Here is a 26,193-nt window from a genome sequence, read left to right as displayed (position 1 = left end):
TATACTGAGAGGAAAGACCAGGTCGTGGGAGAGGAAAGAAGGGAGGCAGATCAAGTTTTGTTTTCCCTGTCTCAGAAATGACCCTTCCATAGTAGCTCTTGAATATAAACAATTTTCTTTGTCTCCACTCCATGTCTGTGGTCCTAGCCACCACCATCTGTTGCCTAGGCAACTGCAGTGGCCTCTTAACTGGTCTCTTAGCTTCTGTTTTTTGCCCTCTTCCGGTCCGTTCTCCACAGAGCAAGCAGAGTAATCTTTCTGAGACTAAATCAGATCATGTCAGTCTCCTGACTAAATCCTTTGATGGCTTCCCATCTACTTGGAATAAAATCTAAACTCATTACAAGTTCTTCAAGATCCTGCCTGATCCAGTCCCTACGTCTCCTCTCATTTCCTGTTACTTTCTCTTCATTTACTTTTAGGCATCCTAGTTTCTAAAATAAGCCCAAACTCTACCTTGCTTCAGGGCCTGTGCCATTGCTTGCTGTTCTTTTTTCCTAGAGTGTTTTTCCTCTGCTCATTCTTATTACTTACCTTGTCTAAAAGATGAATTCCTCTTATACTCTGTCAAAGCACCCTGTTTATTTCCTCCACTGCACTTATTACAGTCTGTAATGACTGTATTGTCTGTCTGTCTTTCTTTCTTTTCTTTTCTTCCTTCCTTCCTTTCTTTATTGTGGGGGGTGGGAGGTAATTAGGTCTATTTATTTTTAGAGGAGGTACCGGGGATTGAACCCAGGACCTCCTGCATGCTAAGCAGGCACTCTACCTCTTGAGGTATACCCTCCCCCTTTTTACTTACTTATTTAAATGTATATTTCTCCGACTGGAATGTAATCTCCATGAAGGAAAAGATCATGTCTTACTTGTTCACTGATATGTCCTGATATGTGCTTGATACCAGACATTTACATACTCCTAGTAAATAACTGAGAATCAGCATCAGTGCTTTATTTTGGCAAGATTGATAGTGATTGGGGGAGGTTGTGGATGAAAGCTGGGAGGAGAAAATAAAGGGGCATATTAGGGTTGTGGCTAACCTTGGTGTCTAGGATAACCAGGGAGGTAAGAAAAGCCAAAACAGGAATTCTGGGGGAATTGCTGGGATTTGAGGTATTCAAAGTTATAATATTGACATAAGTGGAAGGACTAAAGGTTATGGTTAGAAGGCGGAATTTTGGAGTTTGAGAACTTGGAGGCCCAACATGTTTCTGTGATGGTAGAGCCAGGTTAGATGCCAGGTTAGAATGCACAGTGGTGCATTCGTGTAGCACCCTTTCCATACTCCTGCTGCAGGTAGCATGCCTCAGTCTATACTCAACATTGCCTGTTTATTGTCTGTCTTTCCTTCTAGATAGTAAACTCCTTGAGAGCATAAGATGTTTCTTGTTCATGTGTGTACCTCCAGTCCCTAGCACATTGATTCAGAATTTTTATTGAATGCATGAATCAATGAATAAATGAATGAGGAGATATGAATGGAGGTGGAGATAATAGTAGTTGAGAAAGTTAAGAGATAATGAGGCTAAAAAGTTTAAAATTGAATAAGGAGGATTTTTTTTTAAAGATAGCATTATTAAGGTATAATTTATGTGGAATAAAATGCATCCATTTTAAGTGTTTGGTTGAAGAATTTTGACAAATCTATATACCTGTGTAACTACCACCAAACTAGGATATAAAATATCATTTTCATTACTCCCAAAGTTATCTTGTGCCCAAATGGGGGGATTTTAGTTTTTTTATTTTAATATTGTTATGTCGGTGCAATAATTAGAAAAATAAAGGAAAAAATTATCTGCAGTTTTGTGTGTGCAGGGGATCTTTAAAAGATAACATAATCTTTTGATAGGTGACTTTAAAATATTGAGACATGGAGGAAGAAGTGAGAAGTATATGCTGCTTTCAGCGGAGGTGATTTTTCTTAGAAATTTGAATCTATCATTTTAGGCCAAAGCACAGCTTTCTGTAGTAAGAACACACTTCGAGTGGGAAAATGAGGATGAAAACCAAGGTCTCTTGAGTCCTGACTGAAGTGTTCTGTCGCCAGATCACAGCAGAGCCCAGAGCCTGTTGCTTTTTCATCAGCATCACCTAATTTCTGTTGTGGGCAGCTAGGGAGAATTCTGGGTGTCAGTACCAAACTCTGTAGAGACAGATAGGAAGTTGTAAAACTGCAAGTCAGAGTAACAGCTTCAGCCCTAGTACCTTAAGATACTGGGGGAAGAACAGTGACTTAGTGTAGATAAGCTGGTGCTCGAGATGGACTGGTTATGTTTGATAATAGATATTGTCCTGCAGATAGAGAGGTTTCTGTCTTCAGTAGTGCACAGAGAGTCTGTCTGGGTAGATACATGTACAAATCAATGATGCAAAATGAACCAGTGCAGTATCCTGCCCAACCTTTCTTCGTGTGTGCTGGCTTTGAGGATTCCCCGAGATTTCTTTAAAGATGATAATCAAACGTTGTGTTCTGTGAAACAGTTTTCTTTAAGCTTTTAACTCAAATGGCTTAGAAGTATTAAGACCTCTTTAGTCCCAGGTGATTTACTAGGAACTCCTTTGTGTTCTTCTAAGATATTCTGAGTTAACATGCCTCCTATTGAAGAAACAATAGTTATTTGATGACTTTTTTTTTTAAAGCATTTGGTACATTTTTTTTAAAATGCTAAGTTATACCCTGTAATAAGCTAAGTTCTTATGGAAGTACACTGTACTAAATAAGTGCTACTGAAAGACTCCGAAAGAGTTATTGTGCTTCCCTGAGTGCCTCCTTGCTATCCAGGAGTGACATAGGCCTTGTCCGGAATGGAGTCTACTGTTACTTGAATATAGTTCTCCTTCTAATGGTTTACTTAATGCAGTTCTTCAGAACAAAGTCTATTTGACTTGTTTGTAAGAGTGGGGCTATAACTACTTAGTGCGTCTTTATGGACTACTTTTTAGAAGTTCCTTGAACTTTCGGTATTTAGAGGTAAGCTAGAAATTACTTAAGCCACAGGCAGAAAAATCTGTTAATTTATCCATTTATTTTTCTGTATATACATACTCTGCCTTGCAATCTAAGGAAGAATTTTAGTTGGTTTGCAAATATATATTCAGAACAGTAGAAAGAGAATATGAGATATGTACCCCATAGTATAGGAAACCAGATATCATTCATCCAGAGACTTCAAGGAGAGCTTAGAAAATTGGAGCATGAATCTACAATAGATGAAAAAAAGGAAGAGACTAGCCTAGGAGGGATGAGATGCTTTCAAAAACTAATTTCTGATGGCATGCTTATCTGTATATTATCACAACAGGAAGGAAAAGAGGGGAGCCTTGTTTGTCACAGGACTCTGTATTTGATTCTGGCCTATTTTATGAATGCCATGAAGACACAACAGACTTACCGTATTTACAAATAACACAAGATTTAAGAAATATGTTACAGGATAGATGCATTATAGGACATACACACAAAATCTCCTTAGGGTAAATATTGCATCAAAACTGACAAAGTAAAATTTAATCGTGTTGAAAGTAAAGTCTTATGCCTAGGACTGGGTATTTGTGTATAAGGCTAGGTCTCTTTTAAGTGACTGATTTAAGGGTTTTAATTGTCTGCAAACTCACTAACTCGTGATATACTGTGGTTGCCTCCTGCAAAAAAAAAAAAAAAAGAAAAGAAAAAGAAAGTGAAATTTTAAAGCCGTTTAATGTCCCAGATAAGAAAGATAATGAACAGTCCCCCTTCTCTGTACAGAAGCACATTGTGCATGTTCCATGAAAGAGTAATCAACATGGAGAATGGTCTGGTTACCATGTCATTACGGATAGCTAAATTTCTGGGGATGAACAGATTTCTTTAGATTTTACATTCTAGTTTAACCCTGGAATAAAGAGACAAATGAGAGTCATATTTATCTTCATTTATTTTAAAGGTTGTTGGGTGAAAGAGCAGAATAAATTGTGTTGGATTATTTCAGGCAACATAAGATAAAAGTTACAGGAAGGTAGATTTTGGTTTAATTATGAGCTGTAAGAATGGAAGTTGGCTGAGAGAAGGTATTCAGACAGGCTTAGGGAGCTGATTATCAGATATATTGTAGATGGGATTTCCCTATGGAATGAGCAAGTACAGGATACGCACTAAGGTTTTTGTTGTTTGCTTTAAAAAAAAAAAAACCTTCATGAATCTGTTTCTTTTTCATTACAAGAAAACTTTGTATAATCAAAAGATTTCTTTATGCCTAGAGATGCTCCAATTACTAATCCTGTACTTGCTGTAAACAATTCTAGAGCTCCAAATTTTATTCTGCCTTTAAAACAGAATTGGAATTACAGGACCTCTGAAGGCTTTGTAGATGTCCAGCAGTTGTCTAAGGAAGGATAAGTTGTGATTTAAACAAAAGGAATCTACTCTACTTAGAGTTAGTTCCTTTTTCAGACTGATGTTCCCAAACAGGCGTCCCTGGGTCACAGTTGAGAACATATTTTTAATCTCCATGGGGATGAGGAAAATGTTTGGAATGTTTGGGAATTTAAATGCTGAGAGAACTTGTTTTCAATTCAGAAAGCCTTCACTTAACTCCAAATGTTGAAAAAAAATTTGTTTTCTTTTTACTGAACATTTAAATAAAAAATTCTTAATTTTATTCTTGTCTCAAATTGGGGAAGATACTAAAACCTAACCAAACAAACAAAAAAGAAAATCAAACCCACTCCAGTTACCAGTAATTCCTAAACATGTCACCCAATAAAACAAATCCTGTATATGTAGTTTTTCTTATCTGGAAAAAAAAAGACAGAAATCTTAGTTGCAAAAAAAATTTTCATAGTTGTGGCAGTTGTCTAGGAAAAAATTTTTGTGAAACAGTATAATTTTAACTGTACTTTATCTCCTAAAAGAATTCTATAAAGTTTTAGATGGCTTAATGTCATCATTTACTTTGTTCTTTCTAGCAAGAAGTCCATAACATTCAGCAATGACTGAGAATTTGTTAAGTACTTGTGGTAGGCATTTAGGGATACAAGGATTTGGAAGGCAAAGCTCCTTCTCTCAGGGAGCTGACAGGCTGGTTGAAGAGGCTAGATGTGTACACATTTAAAGGTAACTAATGTTATCTGATAGAGGTATAGTTACTGAATGAGTACCTTTAGTAAATGTTGTATTGGAGTCACAGGGGAGAGAAATTTTCTTAGGTTGGTCACTGTATTATTCATGGAGGTGGGCTTTGATCTAAATGGACCTCAAAGAATAGCTAAGGTGGAATGGTGGTGGAAGGTTAGAGAGCTAGTGATTAGATCAGTGGAGAGGGCATTTAAGACATCAATACCCAGACATTCTGCCCAAATCAGCCAACAGTACAAAGATAACATTTAAAAATATTAGTTCTTCACACTAAGACATGTAATGACAGAGATATAATTTAAGAATATTTGGTGGTATCCAGGAATGTCAGGCAGTTGTTAGCTAAAGAGATTTCATTTGGAGGGAAAAATTAAAAAGAAGACAAAGCTTTGTTTTTTGTTTGTTTTATTATTAAAGTTAAGTTAAGCGAGTCTTAAAGATGAATTTTAAAGAATTGTGTGTTTATATTTGGTTAAGCAGAATGAGCACTGAACTCTGGGAGTTAGGATACCTGAGTTCTGTTCTTGACTCTGATAATATTCAATCTTGGACAAGCCAGTGTACTTTTTCCTTGTGATTCAGTTTTAGATGAAGGACTTGAACTGGAAGAGATCCATTAGGTTCTTGGTGATTCTAAAGTTTCTCATGTTCTTGAAAAACTTGAACGAAACTAGTTTTGTGTCTTCCATAATTAAGTACGACAGAAAAGTTTTTTGTTTGGTGTATAGCTCTGAATATTCAGGATTTTTCTTTCTTTTTCTTTTTTTCTCTTGCTTGCTTGGTTGCTTCCTCCCTCCCTCCCTCCATCCCTCCCTTCCTTCCTTCCTCTGTTCGTTCTTTCTTCCTTCCTTCCTTCCTTTCTTTCTTTCTTTCTTTTTCTTTCTTTCTTTCTTTCTTTTCTTTCTTCCTTTCTTCCTTCCTTCTTTCTTTCTTTCTTTTCTTTTCTTTTCTTTTCTTTTCTTTTCTTTTCTTTTCTTTCTTTCTTTCTTTCTTTCTTTCTTTCTTTCTTTCTTTCTTTCTTTCTTTCTTTCTTTCTCTCTCTCTCTCTCTCTCTCTCTCTCTCTCTCTCTTTCTCTCTTTCATTCTCTCTTTCTCTCTTTCTTGTGTGGTTTGAAGAAAAGAATCTTGGGTGTACAGTAGAACATGAAGTATTATCTATCTGCTAGTTATAGTTGTTGCCCCGTATGTGTGGAACACAAGTTGCTGGTCTATACGTACCCTAGAAAAGTTGGTGTTAGAAGCTGAAAGGTATAGTTTTTCTTTAAGGTCTTAGTACATTATTTTTAATTTGACAGTTAAAAAATTACTCCCAAAATATGGAATCACTATAAGGATATTATTCATATTAGGTAAGCAGACATACAGATTCCAAGAAAATATGCTAAAATCCCACTATCCAGTAGTGTTAACATTTTGGTATACATTCCTCCTGATTTTTTTCCAGTGTGAATATATATAACATTTAACCAAAATGAGATTTTATACAATGCTTTGTAACCTACTTTAATGAACTGTATATCATTAATGCCTTTCTGATCAATGAAAATAGACATCTTCAGTATCAGTTCTTTTTTCTAACTTTTGTTTTGAACTTATTTTAGACTTTCAGAAAACTTAAAAGAAAAATAGCACAAACAGTTCTCTTATATCCCTCACATCTGCATCCCCAAATGTTAATATCTCACATGACCGTAGTACAGTTATTAGGGACAGGAACTTAATATTGATACTAACTAAACTACAGACCTTGTTCGAATTTTACCAGTTTTCCTACTAACCTCCTTATTCTGTTCTAGGATCCCATCCAGGATTCCGGGTTACATTTAGTTGTTTCTCTTTTGTCTCTTTCAGTATATAACAGTGTCTCTGTTTTTCCGTTGTCTCTTGCAATTTCTGAGTGTCTTGGTTTTCCTTCTTTGACACTTTTGAAGGATATTGAGCAGTTATTTTATACAGTGTTCCTCAATTTGGGTTTGATGTTTTCTTATGTTTGGAATAAGATTATTTATTTTTGGCAAGAATAACACAAAAATGATACCATATCCTTCTCAGTGCATCATATTAAGGGATTCTTGGTATCGCTCTTTCTTATTACTGGTGATACTTAGTCACTTGCTTAAGTTGGTATCTGCAAGGTTTCTCTTCTTTATAGTGACTGGTGTTTTCCTTTGAAGTTACTAAGTATCTTCCAGGAGATCCTTTGAGACTATTTTGCATCATTTTAAATGGGTGTATATCTTACAGGTTTTTTAGAGTTTTTTTTTTTCTTGGTTACATAAGTATTGAGAGTTATCTGACAGTCATACAATATAACATTATTTTAAATAAAATGTTAAAATTCCTCTTCTCTGTGTAACCACTGTTAACAGTTTGATGTTTCTTAATTAACAGCTTGATGTTTCTAGACCCTTATTCTATATTTAAGAAAGTATATGTATAGATGTACATGTATGTATATTGAATTAGAAAACTCAAATGTGTAGACATGTTTAAAGCAAATAAAATTTAGACTTTTTTTTGAAAATGGAATTATATTATTTAAAACTTGCTTTTTCAGTCTTCAGTATTTTATGGCATTCTGACTGCATAGAATGGTACGGATGTACCTTTATTGATAGACATTTAGGTGGACTTCATTTTTTCATGGTTACAGGTGACACAGTAAACACATTGGAATATATATCTTTGCACAGTTGGGCAAGTATGGCTAAATGATAGATTCCGCTATTTCTTAATCTATTCCCCTGTTGATGGACTTGCAGGCTCTTAAGGTTTTTTTTTTTTTTTTTCTGTTATGAAAAACAATCTACATGAAATGTGTAAATTGAAAAGCTTTAAAATAATGTTTAATAGATAATGTATATAGTAAAAAATTGAAAAAGTAGAAAGAGGTATATAGTGAAAAATAAATATAGGGCTCTTCCCACTGTTAATAGTTTATTTTGAATCCTTTCAGAGATTTTCTATTCAAATGTAAGAATATAGAGATATATCTCTTTCTCTTCATTCTTTTCCCTTCCAATGGTAGCATACAGTACTCACTGTTATGTACCTTTTGTTTTTTATTTAACAATATATAACTTGAAGAATATTCCATGTAAGTTCATATAGATCTGTGCCCACCCCTTCTTTATAATGGCTACATTGAATTTATGTACCATGACTTATTCAACTCTTGTTATGGAACATTTAGGTTGTTTCTAGTCTGTTATTGTTGTAGATAATGCTGCTAGTAAAATACTTCTGTATATTTCTTTTTTACATTTGAGTTTATCTGAGAAATAAATTCCTAGAAGTGGAGATTTCTGGGTCAAAATTTATATAAATTAAAAAATTTAAAAACTATCTCAGAATTACCCTTCTGAGAGAATGGGCTAATTTAATTCCTACAGTAATACCCAATAGTACCATAATGTTTTACATAAAATTTTATTGAGTTGAACTTCTTTATGGAGGCATATCGAGCTTCAGGAGAGCAAACTCAGAAAGCCTTAAATATAATTAAAAATCTGTAACATCCCTTAGTTACCTCTTATGGAATTTATGTGAATTCTTAATTGTAATTATATTTCAGCTTACAAAACTTAATTGGGCAAGTTTTATAAGTTTATTGTAGCTGAATAGAATTCTCATTCCTTCTGTTTGCCCTGAAGATTGTCTTTGACACTTTAAGGGGGTACCTGCTAATTTACTCTAAGATATCATGAACAAGTATGTGTTCACCTTGTCAAAATTCTTTATGATTTTATAAACATTAGTTAGCCTTTGTTTTTACAGACTGAAGAGACCTAATTTTCCATCCCTATTACTTTTTCTAGAATGCCTTCATTCTCTTGATAATTTTTTTGCCAAGATACCACTACTCAGTGGCCTGAATAGTTGTCTCACATCTTGGGACAAGGATGCTCTTGTGTCAAAAGGGCCAAGGCTTTAACTATGTAGATAGCTTGTGAATGGATATCCTGTGCCCTATTGTTAAGTTGTCTTGGTGTATGATAAATATAGTTCTTAGTTGCCTCCTACTTCTGTGTAATTTCATAGAAGGGGGAGCTAGATTCAATAAGTTATGGTATGTTCATTTTAATATATATTTGTTCTAAAATTCGTCTTTACTGTTTGGTTGTATGAAAAATTTGAAAGATGCATAGTGAGTAGCAGAATTTGGCATCAGTTACTCTTGTTTGTTTTGAAGAAAATAAGGCTTTGATTTTGATTAAGTTCAATTTATTTATTTACGTATGTATGTATGTATGTATGTATGTATGTATGTATGTATGTATTTATTTATTTATTTATTTATTTATTTATTTATTTATTTATTTATGGTTAGTGCTTTTTCTACCCTGTCCAAGAAATCTTTGCCCTAAGAATGTCAAAAGTTTTCTCTTATGTCTTTGTCAAGAAGTTTCACAGTTTTAGCTTTTGTATTTAGGTCTATGATCCATTTCAAAGTATTTTTTGTATATGTTGTGAAGTATGGATTGAAGTTCATTTTTTCAAATGGTTATCTAATTACTCCTATACCAGTTTTTAAAAATACAGTCTTTTCTGAATTGTGTTGGTTCCTTTTTTAAAAAAGCAGTTGACTATATGTGTATTCATTTTTAAACTCTCTCTTATGTTCCATTGATAAATATATCTATCTCAGTGCTAATACCACACTGTCTCAATTAGTATATCTTTATAGTAAGTCCTGAAAGCAGGTAGTGTTAGGTATCTTCTAAGTCCCTTACAGTTCCATATTCATTTTAGGGTCAGTTCATCAGTTTCTACAAGAAAGCTTGCTGGGATTGTGTAGAATCTGTAAATCAGTTTAGGAAGTATAGATATCTTAATAATACTGACTCTTATAATCAATGATCATGATGTAGCTCTTCCTTTATTTAGATATTTAAGAAATTTCTCTCAATAATGTTTTGTAGTTTTCACTGTAGAGCTCTTTCACATTCTTCATTAAATTCATTCCCAAATATTTTATGTTTTTTGATGCTATTGTAAATGTTAATTAGAAAATGAAATTTTAAAAAATGTTTGTTGCTAATATATAGAAATATAGTTTATTTTTATATATTGATCTTATATCTAGTGAGCTTGCTCATTTTGCTTAAAATTCTTATATGTGTGTTTTTTAATTGATTGCTTAGGGTTTTCTATGAAGATAATCATATCATTTGTGAATAGAGACTGCTTTCTTTCTTCCTTTCCAATCATCATGCCTTTCATATATTTGTCTTGTCTTGTTTCACTAGCTGTGATCACTGGCTATTGAATAGGAGAGAGCAGATATCCTTCCCTCGTCCCTGATCTTTAGGGGAAAGTATTTAGTGTATTATTGTAAATATTTTCTCTCAATCTGTCTCTCTCCTTTTCATCTTTCAAACTGTATTCTTTTTTATTCACTGTGAAAATTTACATAAATAAGTTTTTATTGTACAGTTCTGTGAATTTTGACAGTTGCCAACAGATGCATTACCTTCACCATAATACACATACTATAGAACAATTCCATTGCCCTCAAAAATTCTGTCACAGCCACTTTGTAGTCAGCCCCTGGCAGCCACTCTGCTATCATCCATGTCTAGTAGTTTTGCCTTTTCTGGAATGTCATATAAATGGAATTATATAGTACATAGCCTTTTTTTTTTTTAAATTGAAGTATAGTCAGTGACAGTGTGTTAGTTTCTGGTGTAGAGCAAGTACATAGCCCTTTCAAAAATTAAAAAAAAAATTTAGAATATAACTTAAATGTGTACAAATAGAACACTAGTATAAATGTTTATACTTACACTTTCTTATGTATCAATAAAACAAACATGAAATGTTAATAAAACCAGAGAGCCCACCCATTTCAAATGAACAATATTAATTTAATTGGAAAGAAATTAACTGCAACCAAATTGCCAATGTTGGATTGATAATGGAGAGTTTTGTTTCTTCTTCCTCTGTTCATTGAAGCCTACTGACACTGAGTGGCATTAAAAATGTTGGGCTGGTTGAGTGGTTTGAGGTAATCAGACCTCACATTTAAGGCCAAATTGCTAATGAGTAATCCATGAATATCTTTTTTAATAGAGCATTTCTTGATACTTAGAAAGCTGTCGTTTGATTGAAGATAAAGGTGGTGTTATTGAAATCTGCATATGGTGTCTGTTAAACCCACTTATCACAGGAATCAGGAATTTGGCATAGAGTTGGAAATTGCTCAGTTCAGACAGTTGCTGTCAACATGAAGTTGGTCCCAATTGCTAAGGTGCAGTAGTAGTCCATAGCCTTTTGAGTTTGACTTCTTTTTATGTTGCATGTGTTGATAATTCAGTCGTTTTATTGCTGAGCAGTCCTCCATGGTTTGGTTGTGCCACATTTGTGTATAATTCACCAATTGAAGGACAACTGGATCATTTCTAGTTTTGAGTGATTATGAATAAAATTGCTATGTATTATATATAATGTGAAACCATGTACAACTTTTTTGTGAACATAAGTTTTTATTTCTTGGGTAGATACCTAGGAGTTTGGTTGTTGGGTCATATGGTAAGTGTATATTTAACTTTGTAAGAAACTGCTAAACTCACTTGTAAAGTGGCTGTACCATTTTGAGTTTCTACCAGAGCTTTCTTTTTCCAGTTTTCTGCATCCTTGTTGATACTTGGCATTGCCAAGTTTTTATTTTATTTTTTACCTATACTCTTTTAGGTTGTATTAGAGGTATCTCATTGTCACTTTAATTTGGATTTCCCTAATGACTAATGATGTTGAGCATGTTTTCATATGCAAATAAGCATGGCAGAAAAGTCATCTGCAACAGTTTCTTTTGAAGAGCAGAAGGTTTTACTTTTGATGATGTCTGATTTATCTTTTTTTATAGTTAGTGCTTTTTGTGTTCCAAAAACTTGGCACTCATTCATTTTGATCTTTCCTTAAATGCTGTTGTTCCTTAAAATAGCTGCTAGAGAGTAAATCCTAAGAATTCTCATCACAAAGAAAAAAAAATTTTTTTTTATTTCTTTAAATTTTATATCTGTGTGAGATGACAGATGTTTACTACACCTGTTGTGGTAATCATCTCATGGTATATGTAAGTCAGATCATTGTGCTGTACATTTTAAACTTATACAGTGCTGTTTGTCAATTATACCTCAATAAAACTGGAAGAAAATAAAATAAACTACTAGTGTGGGGAATGTTTTGCTGTACAGCCCCTGACTGATAGTAGAATCACCTTCACACACCAGGAGTTGGCCACTTCAGAGGGCAAAGTAATTCTCATCTATTATAGCTGCTCTTCTTTTTTCCAGATATCTCTGGTATGTGGGAAACCACTTATTTCCAAGGCCTTAAAAAAAAAATCATTTGCTTTCCTTTTGTATTGGTGAAGAATAAAATAAGAATATACTGTAAGTCACTTTCTCTGAAACCAGAGAATTATGCCATTACTTGTGCCCCTAGAAGGAGCTCGTAACAATGTTTAATTTTTGTTTTGTTTTTCAGTGGTGGGATCAGCAGACTGATTTTTATACTGCTTTCTTGAACCACTTGGCACAATTGGTGCCAGAAATTTATTTTGCTGAAATGGATCCGGACTTGGAAAAGCAAGAGGAGAGTATACAAATGTCAATATTCACCCCGCTGGAATGGTACTTATTTGGAGAAGATCCAGACATTTGCTTAGAGAAATTGAAGCACAGTGGAGCATTTCAGCTGTGTGGGAAGGTTTTCAAAAGTGGAGAAACAACATATTCTTGTAGGTAAGATTTAGAAATGTACAGGATTGGTTATAATTATAACTTTGTATTTTGCATCTATTTTATGATGTACCTTTCTTGGTTTATTAGTATTTATGATGTATTTAATTCTACATAATTAACTTCCTTTTATTGTGCACTTGTATATCTGTTTTTGCTAGTACAGCTTGTTTTTGAATATATGGCTTATACTTAAACAGTTCTTTCACTTTTTCTTCCTGTTTTCCAAAAGTATGAAAGTGATAGATTTTTGCCTTGTTTATAATTTAGTCCATATACTCTTCTCTGAAACTCTTGGAGCCACATGTATTTCAGAATCCTGAATACTTCCCCAGCAGAATCAGGGTAGGTTCCAGCAATCAAACACAGCATTTCTGTAAGAAATCTGTAACTGTTCACAGCAAGTGGTATAAATAAAGTCTATAGTCTCTTGTAATTTCAAGTCATTTTTTGCCAGCACATGAGATTTGGTGGCAAAGGACTATGGACCTGTAGGAGCATTTGTATTTTAGTTGGATAGAAGAAGCCAGTGGTGGGGACCCTGAAAACAGCTTTACTTTTTTTGCCTTTTGTGAGAGCAGTTGTCTTAAATAGCAAGATAACACAATGTTTTTATTCTCTACTCCTGCCTGAAACTTTTAACTTTTAGATCTTAGCAGCACTTTTAGTTTCTTTTCTCCTTTATTAGGGGCAGTTTAGGTTAGGAGTATGAATATCTAGATTTTATAAATACAGAGAATTGTTTTTGCTTCACTATAATTCTAGGTTTGACTGGTTTATGTAGAGTTAATAGTTATTTAGAACATACTACCTTTCTTTATTCTTTTCTCAGAGAAAAATCAGCTTTTGTATTTTGTGTATTTTGCTATATAGCATAGTAAAGTTCATTTATCTTGTTATATTTTTAGCTGAAGCCCAGTCAGTTTCAACTAAAGCATAGTAGATATTTGTATACCTCATTTCTCCAGAAGGGTCATGAGGGCATTTTTAATTGTCACAACTAGGGGAATGGTACTGGCATCTAGTGGGAAGAGGTCAGGGTTGCTGCTTAAACATCCTATAGTACACAGAACAGTCTCTTGTATCCCCAGCAAATAATTATCCAGTTGAAAATGTCAGTACTGCTGAAGTTGAGAAACCCTGCCCTCAATAGGTTAATAGGTCATATATATTTGAGAGAATATTATTAGGCAATCTTTGTTTCTTATTAGCCTTTAAAAGTTTATTTTTAAAACTTCCTAACCATCTACTCAACTTTTCTAAATAGAATATTTTAAAAAGTAGTTTTGTACTCTGAGCTAATTTATATTGTTGTTAATGTTTCCCTAAAAATATTAAATAAAATTATACATTTTAAAATTTTTATTAGGAAAGAGATTATGAGAGATTGAATTTAATTTGTTCCATGAATATTCATTTAATACCTGTCACGTGCCAGGCACTGCTCTACGTGCTTGGGACATATTACACAAAACAAATAAAAATTCCTGCCCTTATGTTGCTAATATTCTAATGAATTTTGTCTTGAACCAAGCCTCATTTACCAGTGAACAATTGATGTCTGTAAAATATATTTGTAAGTGTAATAGGAAAAGGTGATGCAGAGAATGAAAAAAAAAAAAAGCTGATCAGTTTTCACAAAACTAATTTTGAATTGTAACTTAATTTGAAACCAGGTGAAAGCTTCAAAAGTAATGAAGATAATTTAGGAGAAACAAAACCAAACATCCAGACTTACACATTCAAATATGGCTAACATGGGGCTAACATTATTTGGAATTTAATTTTTAAAGCATTTTCGTACTCAGTTTGTGCATCATATAGGGAACTCATTCGCATTATGTTATAGTCATACCTTGAGCATTAGTGGGAGTCATCTAATTTTTGGAATCTAATTTTTAATCTTTTTCAGGGACTGTGCAATTGATCCAACATGTGTACTCTGTATGGACTGCTTCCAGAATAGTGTTCATAAAAATCATCGTTACAAGGTATGAAAATAGATCCATAAAATCTCTATATTAGCAGGAATCTGGTGTCCACCTAGTCTAAATTCCTGACTAGCACTTAAATACCTGCTATAACAGCTCTGATATGTGAACCTTTAGCTCTGGTTAAACATATGTGAGGCAGCTGCGTATAATTTTTGTTGAGATACATCATTTTTATACAAAAGATGGTATAAAGCATATGAACAGCTTAAAGAATAACTATAAAGTGAACACCTGTGTAACCACTACTTAGATCAAGAAGTAAGACATTGCCAGTTCTCAGAGACCCTGCATTTGTCCCTTCGAGGTCACCATCATTCTCTCCCTCCTTGCAGTAACCTCTCTCCTGTGTTTTGTGATAATAGTTTCCTCGATTTCCCTTTTATGTTACCCAAATCATATCGAGTAGTTTTATCTGTTTTTGAACTCTCTATAGATGGAGTCATTCTGCATCTTTTTCTTGTTGACTAGCTTTTACTCAGCATTATGTATATAGCTGTATTTTGTCCGTTTACCTTATAGTGTTTAATAATCCATGTTGTCTTTATTCATTGTGCTACATATAAATATGTACATTGTTTCCAGTTTGGGGCTATTATGAACAGTTCTGCTATGAACATTCTTATTTATTTATTTTGGTACACATGTAAGGAGCTTCTCCAGAGTGTGTATATTTATATAGAATATATATATATATATAGAGAGAGAGAGAGAGACAGAGAGGAGTTGCTGAGTCATAGTAGAGAATGTCAGACTGTTTTCCAAAGTAGCTATACCAGTTTATAGGTTCTCTAGCATTATACGAGGGTCCCCATGGCTCCACATTCTTGAAAGATTCGGTGTTTCTAGTCTTTTAAATTTTAGCCAATCTGTTAGGTATACAGTAGTATCACATTGTAGTCTTAATTTAATTTTCTTAATTACTAATGAAATTGAGGGCTTTTGCCTTTCCTGTTAAACATTTTTAGACAGCCTTGTAATTTTGAGCTGAAATGTACTTTTCAAATAATAATATTTAATAATATTGGTTCTGTGCTCTCGGCTTAGACATACATAATAATGGATGTATCTCTTTGTATATATAATATGCTCAAGGTCCTGTGTAAATGTAAATAACATCTTGAAGTTATATAGACTATGTCTTCCATAGAGCTGAAAGTGCATTTCATGTTTTAAAAATGGCTTCAACATTTCTGCTTCTCAGGAAATGATGGGCTGTAGATATATGTTCTGGGTATTTTTATTATTGTGCACAAGAAAAAGCAAATTGAGGAGCCTATCATATAGTGTGGTTGAAATGTTTTCCCAAGATTGCAAAGCCAATACCTCCTGGAATTTACAGAGTTGATCGTTGGCTATAGTCCATATTTCCCAGTCATCTCCATTTGTTAAGGTTTTTCTTAGAGAACTCAGGAAAGAGTGCCAGAAGTAGAGACAAGGAGGAAGTTTTTAATTTCTTCTCATTTTAACTCTGGGGATTAAGGAGGAGAGATGTTGAGGGCTCAAGACCAGAATTTTCTAGTTCCTTAGTCTGTGCTTGCCAAACTTTGGGATTTTGTTTGCCCGTACCTTTTCAGAAGACTTTGGGTAAGACATAAGGTTTTCAAGTTTTTATTTGGCTAAGTAAGTTCTATTTTGATTTTAAAAAGGGCACATGAACAACAACCACAAAATACCTACCATTTCCTATCATTTTATGAAGACAAATTTTAATTTCAAGAAAGTAGGATAATCTCAGAATAGTTCTTTAAATTGCATATATGTAGCTCTGTGAAAGAGCTCAGCACATTCCTTTCTTTTCTGATTTTCCTGTGGACTGGTAAAAACTTGTCTGTTAAATTTCGGGACCCTCTTCACTAAGCTCTCTTGGAGTATTTAAAGTTTATCAGTCTGCATTCCACCACAAAGCACTTTGCTGGAGCATCCTTGGATTTATCATCTTTAGGTTTTTGCAGAGCTCTTCTTATAGAAGGTGCTTCCATAGCTTACTCAGGAACCTTTGAGTCATCAAAAGGATGGACAGTTGTGTAACAAATAAAAAATTATGTTTATAAGCCTTAAAAAAATATTACGCGTCAAAAGTGAGTGTGAAGAGAACAGAACACTTTTAATGGGAGAATAAGTTGATAGAATCTTTCTGGAATACGTGTTACGTGTGGTGAAATTTTAAAGGAAAAGCGAGGAAAGGAGTAACAAACACAAATCAAGTAATAGTAACCTCTGGGACAGGTAAGAGGATGGGACTCTGGATGATCTCACAGAGAGCTTTAACAGTACTAATATGCTCTTGTGTTGGATGCTGGATCAGTTATACTTTGTAACTTGCCTATACGTTGTGTATATTCTTTTGTATAATTAAAAACTTAATGAAAGAAAAAAATGAGGCCATTGTTAAAAAAAAAATTGGAAGAGATAAGAAGAGGTGATATGCATTGCTGCCGAGAAGGGGAAGAAAAGGGCAATGATAGGGGAGCAGTCCCAAGATTAAACAGTATGTGAAAAAAGAACCAAGAAAAACCTTTAGTCATAGGATGGTGCAACACAACTTTTGCATCACAGAGGAAATGAGGACCCGCCTCCACCATGTTGAAGGTTTTCTTTGAGATTACAATGATGTCACGACCAGCTGCCTTATAAAGTACTCAGTGTTCCCAAAAGTACATCTTTCACAGCAGTCTTAAAGTTTGCAGCAGAAGAATTTTAAGTTCTTGCAGTGACATGTGCAGTTATTACCAGTGATGGAATAGAAATAAATCCTGCACCACTGGAAATGTTTTTCTAAAGCATGATTCAGAACTGTGAATGATTCCTAGAGATCGTGTTAGAATTCATATCTGCTACTTGGAGCATACAATTACCTTTCAGAATAAATATTAGTCTTTTTGTTGTAAAATTGATATCAGGCACTTAAAATACCATGAAAACATGAAAAGTTGATGAAATAACGAAAGGTGACTTTTCTTGTTATTTTCACTCTTCCTGTGAAGAGGGAATGTTTCTGCTTTGAGGGTATCAGTACCACAGAAGATCATAGCCTTTCATTGCTACGTCACAACACGCACAGGTAGTTCATTTGGGGTAAATGGATCATCCAGCTGTGTTTTATAACTGGAGAATGCTGCTGATAATTCTGAAAACATTTGGAAAATTAATATTTACAAGTAGGAATCTTCTTATTTGTCCTTGAGTTAAAATTTTAAAAGGATTATGAATTGTACATGGCAGTTTACTTGAGTAGCATCTGACTTGCAGACAAAAAATAGTTGAATTCCTCGTATGTCATTTATGATAAAGGATCACATCAATGAATACTTAGTGATCTTAAATTTTTTTTCCTTTAGGTTGTTTTTAAGTGTCAAACTTCACATGTTCATATATTTTAATTTTTATCAAAGAGCCAAAAAATGAATTTTGATGTAGCCCTTATGTGTAAAATATCCCATACCAAAGAGTTTTAGTTATGATCTTGCAGAATCCAATAGTTGTAATGGAAAGAATTGAAAATAAAGTAGAAGCATCAAGAAAAAAAAACTTTTGAAAACAGGAAAATAACAAAGATACAAATTTGAGTTGTTTGTTCTGCTATGTGTAATGTAGATTATTTTTGCACACTTCACAATCTTTTCTTCTCCATTAGTACAAAGTTTTACAAAGTATTATTTAAAAATTTGGGGGAAAAAAAGAAAATCGTAAGGATGAGAAAAGACCAAAAAAAAAAAAATATATATATATATATATATATACCCATGATACTTATATCTCCTCCTTTTCCTTCTTAATAGTCTTGTTTACATGGATTACAGCTTATGTTAACCTTTTCTTTTTTTTTTTTGCATTTGCAAAATATTCACAATAAAAACCAGTGACTCCCCTCTGCCCAAAATTAAAATAAAATAAAAACGTTGAGTATGTTTTAAAAAAGTACCATTTTTGAAGGTTCATTTTTGTTGTGATTAAGTATTTAGGATTTTTTTTTTCTGGCTAACTAAATGTTTTTTGACATATATCTATAACATTGAAAGCAATTAAGGTTGAAATAGTGAGGAGCATTTATTATTTGAGTCATCTTTATCATTCCTCTTTGCTTTGTAATGTGTTTTGAAATCAAGACAAACTCATTTTTCATTTATCAGATGCATACTTCTTCTGGAGGAGGATTTTGTGACTGTGGAGACACAGAAGCATGGAAAACTGGCCCTTTTTGTATAAGTCATGAACCTGGACAAATAGGTACTACAAAAGAGGTAAGAATATTATTATTTTTTAAATTGCTAACTGTTTTAAGCTTGATGAAATTAAATAGAAGTAAGTATCAGATAAGCCGAATTCTCTTGAGAATCCTGATTTTTATGTTCTAATATTTAAATAGGAGTTTTATTTGACTATAGAGAATTTAAGGGTTTGATAATTATATTCCATATTTCTCTAAAGAAGGAATGAATTTACAGTGAAAAGGAACTCAGAATACTTTCTTGTTAAGCAGTCAGTTTGATAAGTAAGAGTAAACAATATACGCCTGAAAGAGGAAATAGAAGTAATTATTAATAGGAGAATATAATGAATTAAAAAACAGTAGAATTGACACATAAATTCAGTAATTGCTTATCTTAAAGAAAAAGCCAGCAAACTGATTATCCTGTACGTCCTAATCAAGAAAAAAAACAAAAACAAAAACTGTGAGCAAGCCCAGATATAGACGTTTGAAAAATGAGATGGGGAAATAACCATAGAACCACAGATACAGAAGGATTATAAAAGGCTCTTTCTGTGACTCTGTGTTAATACATTTAAAAATGGATTCTTTTATCAGACAGTATAAAGTGCCATAATTTATTCAAAAACAGAGAAACCTTGAATTGTCAATAACTATTGAAGAAATTTAGAAAATTGTCACAGGAAAGTACTTACTAAATAATGCCATGTTCAAATAGTTTCACAGAGTAATCTTTTTTGAAACTTCAAGAAGTAAATAGTTTTTGTACTCTTTAAACTGTTCCTGATAACTATATAGCCGTGAACACACCTAGGGTCCAGATTTTGATCTCTTATGTACAATTCCCCACTAAAAGAAATCAAGATTTGTGAAAATACCTGATTCCAGATCTGAGTTAGGGAATGTATAAGGTAAGCTTGTAAGGGTGGGTTTATGTCAAAAAGACTTAAGACCCAGCTTGAAAAGGCTCCCATTGACCTAATTGGACAATTGGAGCATTAAAAAAAAAATAGTAAATAACCACTAGTTGATCGAATAATATTCAAGATAAAGATCTATGGGTTCCCTACTAATGAAACTTACACGAGAGCTAGATAGAATAAAACTTGTTTGTTGTCATGGCAGTGGTTGTTATATCAATTCCTTATTTTAAAAATTGGTGATTAAAGGGAATGAACTAAGCATTTATTGTGCCTTTTCAATAGGAATTATATTTCATTGTAAACAAGTATCTCAGTTCATTAGGTAAAACTTCTTTCTAGAGGAATTCTATCTAACAGAGGCATAATAGAATTAGAAAAATTAAAATTTTGCAAACTCTAAGGAAATATTTTAGACAAGGATCATTACTAGACACTAAAACTCTTAAAACTTGAGTTGATGAGGAACAATATTCACACGATTCTAAATTACCATCTCATAGATTACTTGTTAGTCACAAGGGAAAGATGAAACTTTACAAAATGTGGGGAGGTATCATACTGTGATCACCTGGAACCACTCATCAATATTAGTGTGATTATGAATAGTAGGGTGATATGACATAATAAGCATCCTCTTATGATGTAAAATAAAGTACATAGTTTAACATCTGAAAATTAGTTAATTTAATATGCTATATAAATAGAATAAAAAACAAAACCACACAATCACTTCAATAGATGCAGGAAGAACATTTGACTAAATCCAACACTTTCATGATAAAAAGGCTTAACAAACTTGTAATAGAAGAGAACTTCCTTAACCTGATAGAAGGCACATATGAAAAACTCACAACTATATTGGATAGTTTCTAAGATCAGGAATAAGGCAAAGATTCTGCTCTTGGCACAGAGATATCCATTCAATATTGTACTGGAGGTTCTGGCCAGGGCAATTAGGTAAGCAAAAGAAAAAAATGACATCCAGATTGGAAAGAAAGAAGTAAAACTAGCTCTGTTTGCAGATGATATGATTTTGTAAAAACAAACAACCCAATTAAAAAATGGACAGAAGACCTAAACAGACATTTCTCTAATGAAGACACATATATGACCAGTAGGCACATGAAAAGATGCTCAATATTGCTAATTGTCAGAGAAATGCAAATCAAAACTACAGTGAGCTATCACCTCACACCAGTCAGAATGGCCATCACTATATAGTCCACAAATGATAAATGCTGAAGAGTGTATGGAGACAAGGGAACCCTCCTACATTGTTGGTGGGAATGTAGTTTGGTGCAGCTACTATGGAAAAAAGTATGGAGATTCCTTAAAAAACTAAAAATAGACTTATCATATGATCCAGGCAATTCCACTTCTGGGCATATATCCAGAGAAAACTCTAATTTGAGAAGACACATGGACCCCAGTGCTCATAGCAGCACTATTTACAATAGCTAAGACATGGAAACAGCCTAAATGTCCATTAACAGTTGATTGGATAAAGAAGATGTGATACACACACACACACACACACACACACAAACACACACAATGGAATACTACTCAGCCATAAAGAAGAATAAAACAATGCCATAATTTACAGCAACATGGATGGACCTAGATATTACCATACTAAGTGAAGTAAGTCAGAGAAAGACAAATATGTCACTTACATGTGAAATCTTTAAAAATGACATAAATGAACTTATTTACAAAACAGAAACAGATTCATAGACATAGAAAACAAACTTATGGTACCAAAGGGGAAAGGTGAGAGAGAGATAAATTAGGAGTTTGGGATTTGCAGTTGCTAACTACTATAAATAAAATAGATAAACAAGGTCCTACTGTATAGCACAGGAAACTATATTCAGTATCTTGTAATAACCTATAATGAAAAAGAATATGAAAAATAATATATATATGTGTGTGTATAACTGAATCACTGTCCTGTACACCAGAAACTAACACAACATTGGAAATCAACTATATGTCAATTAAAAAAAAATTCTAAGGAGTCCACTAAAAAATTGATAGACCTAATAAACAAGTTCAGCATGATTGCAGGATAAGAGATAATTATACAAAAATTACTTGTATTCTATACATTGGTAATGAACAATCGAAAGATGAAATTAAGAAAAATCAAGTACAAAATCTAATTCAAAAAGATGTGCACCCCTGTGTTCATTGCATCATTGTTTACAATAGCCAAGATATGGAACCACCCTAAGTGCCCATCAGTAGATGAATAGATAAAGAAGCTGTGGTGTGCATATATACATATATACACACAGACACATAGACACAGAATGGAGTGTTACTCAGCCATGAAAAGAATGAAATCTTGCCATTTGAGACAACATGGATGGATCTAGAGGATATTATGCTAAGTAAAATAAATCAGACAGAGAAAGACAAATATACTGTATAATTTGAGTTATATATGGACACAAATATACTGTATAATTTGAGTTATATATGGACTCTAAAAAACAAAACAAATGAACAAACATAACTAAACAAAAACAGTCATAGATACAGTGAACAAACAGGTGGTTGCTGTGGGGGGGTTGGGAGAAGAAACAGGTGAGGGACACTGAGGTGTAAACTTTTAGTTACAAAATAAATAAGTATGGGTATGAAATGTGCAGTGTGGGGAATATAGTCAGTAATTATATAGTATCTTTGTATGGTGACAGATGGTAACCAGACTTACAGTGACCATTTTGAACTGTATAGAATATGCATTTATTATCAAATACATGTTGGATCACTGAGTTGTGTACCAGGAATTAACATAGTATTGTAGGTCAATTATACCTCAGAAACAAACAAATTCTTAGAAAAATAGATCAGAGGTGGATAGTGGGAGGAGGGGGAGTTGGATGAAGGTGGTTAAAAAGTACAAATTTCTATTAAGGTATATAAATACTGGGGATGTAATGTACAAAATGATTAAAATTAACACTGCTGTGTGTTATATATGAAAGTTGTTGAGAGAGTAAATCCTGAGTTCTCATCACAAGGAAAAAATGTTTTTTTCTTCTTTATTTTGTATCTGTATGAGATGATGAATGTTGACTGGATTTATTGTGGTAATCATTTCGTGATATATTTAAGTCAGATCATTATACCTTACACCTTAAACATATACAGTGCTGTATGTCAATTATATGTCAATAAAACTGGAAGAAAAATTATGTGTAAAAAGAAATAGATTCAATGTTGATTATGTAAAGCAACAAATTCAAGTGGATTCTTCTGATTGAATTTGGATAAATTTTAAAAGGCACATTTTAGGGTTGCATCTTCGTCCAGTAACCATAAATACAAAGTAAATACTAAACTTTTTTAATCCAAGGAAGAAAATACATTCTTGTGAAAATATTTAGGTTTGCCAAAGATTATGTCTTGTTAAAGTGAAACAGTTTATATGCCCAATTATTTGTTATATGGTTTCTGTGTAAATCTTTATAACTGGACAAAGTCAAAATTCATTGTCAGATATGAAGTCAGTTTAATGTTGACTTTATACAACAAATTTTGAAAATTTCCCATTTCCCCCCTCTATGCTTAGGAATAATTTGTGTGTTTTCGTCATTAGTTTAGTGTTTGAGTAATTGAGTAATTTTCCATATTTTTATTAGTAAAATTTTTTAAATAAAGAAAAACAGGTATCAGTAGGATAAAACAACTTTTACCTAAATTTAATAACTCATTATTTTTCCATATGTTTCTTTTTTTGTTGTTCAAGTATATTAAGTTAAACAATAGTCATCATGATATTTTATTCCTAAATATTTTAATATATATTTAATAATTAATAGGATATTTTCCTGTCTAATCATAATACCATTTTTATAATCAAATAGCATTAACAATAACTTTTAAATGTTATCTAATATCTTGACTGTATTCAATTTTCCTAATTATTTCCAAAATGTCTATCACATTTGGTTATGTCTCTTAAGTCATTTACATCTAAATAAATCTCCCATCCCTACCTTTTTTTCTTCGTGACAGAGGTCAGGCCAATTTTCCTGTAAAAAGTCCATTGCATTCTAGATTTATCTTGAAATGTCCTACATACTGTATTTGTCTCCCTTGTGTTATTCTTTATCTTGTTCATCTCTCCCCCGTATTTCCTATAAACTAGAAGTTAGATCTCAAGGTTTTATTAAGTTTGTGTTAGACATTTTTAGCAAGAATATTTCATAAGCAAGGCTGTGTACTTCAATCTTTTAGCAGCTTGAGATAAGTTCACATACCATATAATTCACTAAAAATGTACCATTCAGTGGTTTTTAATATATTCATAGATACATGCAACCATAGTCAGTTTTAGAACATTTTCATCAACTCAAAAAAAAAAAAAAGCCTTTAATGATCCCCCAACAAGGCCTCTACTCTTCTAGACCTGAAAAATAACTAATCTACTTTTTGTCCCTGTAGATGTGTCTATTCCAGACATTCCATGTAACTATAATCATGCAGTATGTGGTCTTTTATGTTCCAATCAGAATAATAGCCAAGTTCTCTTTTTGAACTTGACAAAGTAATCAGAAGTTCTTCTGGAAAAAATTATGAGAATTGCCAGGAAAAGATGAAAAGAAGAGTTATGAGTGTGAATAGGTCCAGCAGACTTCAAATGTGTTGAAGAGCCATAGTAACCTAGACAGTGTGAAGTTGGGACTGAAATTCAGATCTTTAGACCTAACTCCAGCACTTTACTTTTTTGTCATGTGGGAGGTAATTAAGTTTATTTATTTATTTATCATTATTATTATTATTATTATTTTATAGAGGTACTGGGGATTGAACCCAGGACCTCTTACGTGCTAAGCACGCACTCTACCACTGAGCTGTATCTGCTACTCCTCCAGCACATTTTTTTAACCTTGAATTTGAGAATAATTTCAAATTTTTAAAAAGTTGCAAAATAGTACAAAGAATATTCGTATACTCTTACATCTACCTATCATTAACGTTTTTTCCCATAAACTTATCATTCACTCTATTTTTTTAAGTTTTTTTTTAATTGAAGTGTAGTCAGTTTACAATGTATCAATTTCTGGTGTACAGCATAATGTTTGAGTCATACGTATGCATACATAGATTCCTCTTCATATTCTTTTTCATTATAGATTACTGCAAGATAGTAAATATAGTTTCTGGTGCTATGCAGTAGAAACTTGTTTATCCAGTTTTTGTGAGGATTTCCCTTGTATTTCTAATTGTAAGAGATAGTCTGCCACAGTTTAGTAGGTACCCTGTGATAATTGTTTCATTTGTAGATGTAGTTTTTGGTGTATTTGTGGGAGAGGGTGAGCTGTGCATCCTTCTACTCTTCCATCTTGGCATCTCCCTCTACTCTGTTTTCAGATTGCCTCCTCTCTGTTACTCATTTACTTCTCCTGAACCAAAATGATTATTCCTTCATTTGACAGTACAAAATTTGCTTGATTAAATATCACCAGATGTCCAGTGCCTGGAACATTCTATCCAGTTTTAACCCTTTCAATTCATTCTCTTATTTTTGTTTTATTTAAACAAATGTTGTACTTCTGACTATTGCCATTTCTACCTTGAATGTTTTTTAAAATGTGTTAAAATATTTTAGCGTATAGTCAGAAGGCTTTGTGGCTTGATTTTTATATTCTCTTCATCCCGTAACTAATCATTCTAGAAAACTGTTTTTGTACTGTTTTGTGTTTAAGTAGCTGAAGAATCCTTAGGAGTTAAGTTGCCCACTGAGTGTACAAAACTAACCTCCCTCTTCCTACCTAATGGGGTTCCAGTCTCTTTGGGGTTTTCCTGAGTCATATGGCCTCAGAACCCTGAATTTAGTCCTGAACTAACCTGATTTTCTTGGATTTCTTTGGGTTTATGATTAGATTCAAAAGGTAATTGGTCGTTCAGGCTTATCCTGAAGGTAAATCTGGATGTTCTGGAACTGATTCATGATCTGAATGGACACTTATGCTAGCATATAACTAATCAACTGCTACCCAGTCCTGTGTACTTTGCGTTTGTTTCGTCTTTGCTCTGGTGAACATGAAATCCATACTCTGCCAGGTCAGGTGTGTGGCATTGTGCCAGTCATGATAGGGATTTACTAACTGTAATTAGAGCTGGCTAATACTAATCAACCAGTCATCTAGCATTTGGTAGTATCTTTTGAAGTATATTTAAAAGCAGTTTC

General features: G+C 33.2%; 1 protein-coding gene and 1 pseudogene across 2 annotated transcripts in view; both read left to right on the top strand.

Annotated features, from left to right (window-relative positions):
• Positions 1–26,193, top strand: part of UBR1 (ubiquitin protein ligase E3 component n-recognin 1) — a 134,192-nt gene that overhangs the window by 23,627 nt on the left and 84,372 nt on the right. For both annotated transcript variants that reach the window (XM_074365981.1, XM_074365980.1), the window contains 3 exons: positions 12,605–12,861; positions 14,771–14,849; positions 18,983–19,093. In XM_074365981.1, coding sequence (XP_074222082.1) covers positions 12,605–12,861; positions 14,771–14,849; positions 18,983–19,093 — 447 coding nt within the window. The remainder of the gene's footprint in view (positions 1–12,604; positions 12,862–14,770; positions 14,850–18,982; positions 19,094–26,193) is intronic.
• On the top strand, positions 14,863–18,968 carry LOC123619685 (ubiquitin-fold modifier 1 pseudogene; annotated as a pseudogene).

The sequence above is a fragment of the Camelus bactrianus genome, chromosome 6, assembly GCF_048773025.1.
Source record: "Camelus bactrianus isolate YW-2024 breed Bactrian camel chromosome 6, ASM4877302v1, whole genome shotgun sequence".
Lineage (NCBI taxonomy): Eukaryota > Metazoa > Chordata > Mammalia > Artiodactyla > Camelidae > Camelus > Camelus bactrianus.
Note: the sequence above shows the minus strand (reverse complement) of the source record. Positions and strands in the feature narration are given on the sequence as shown.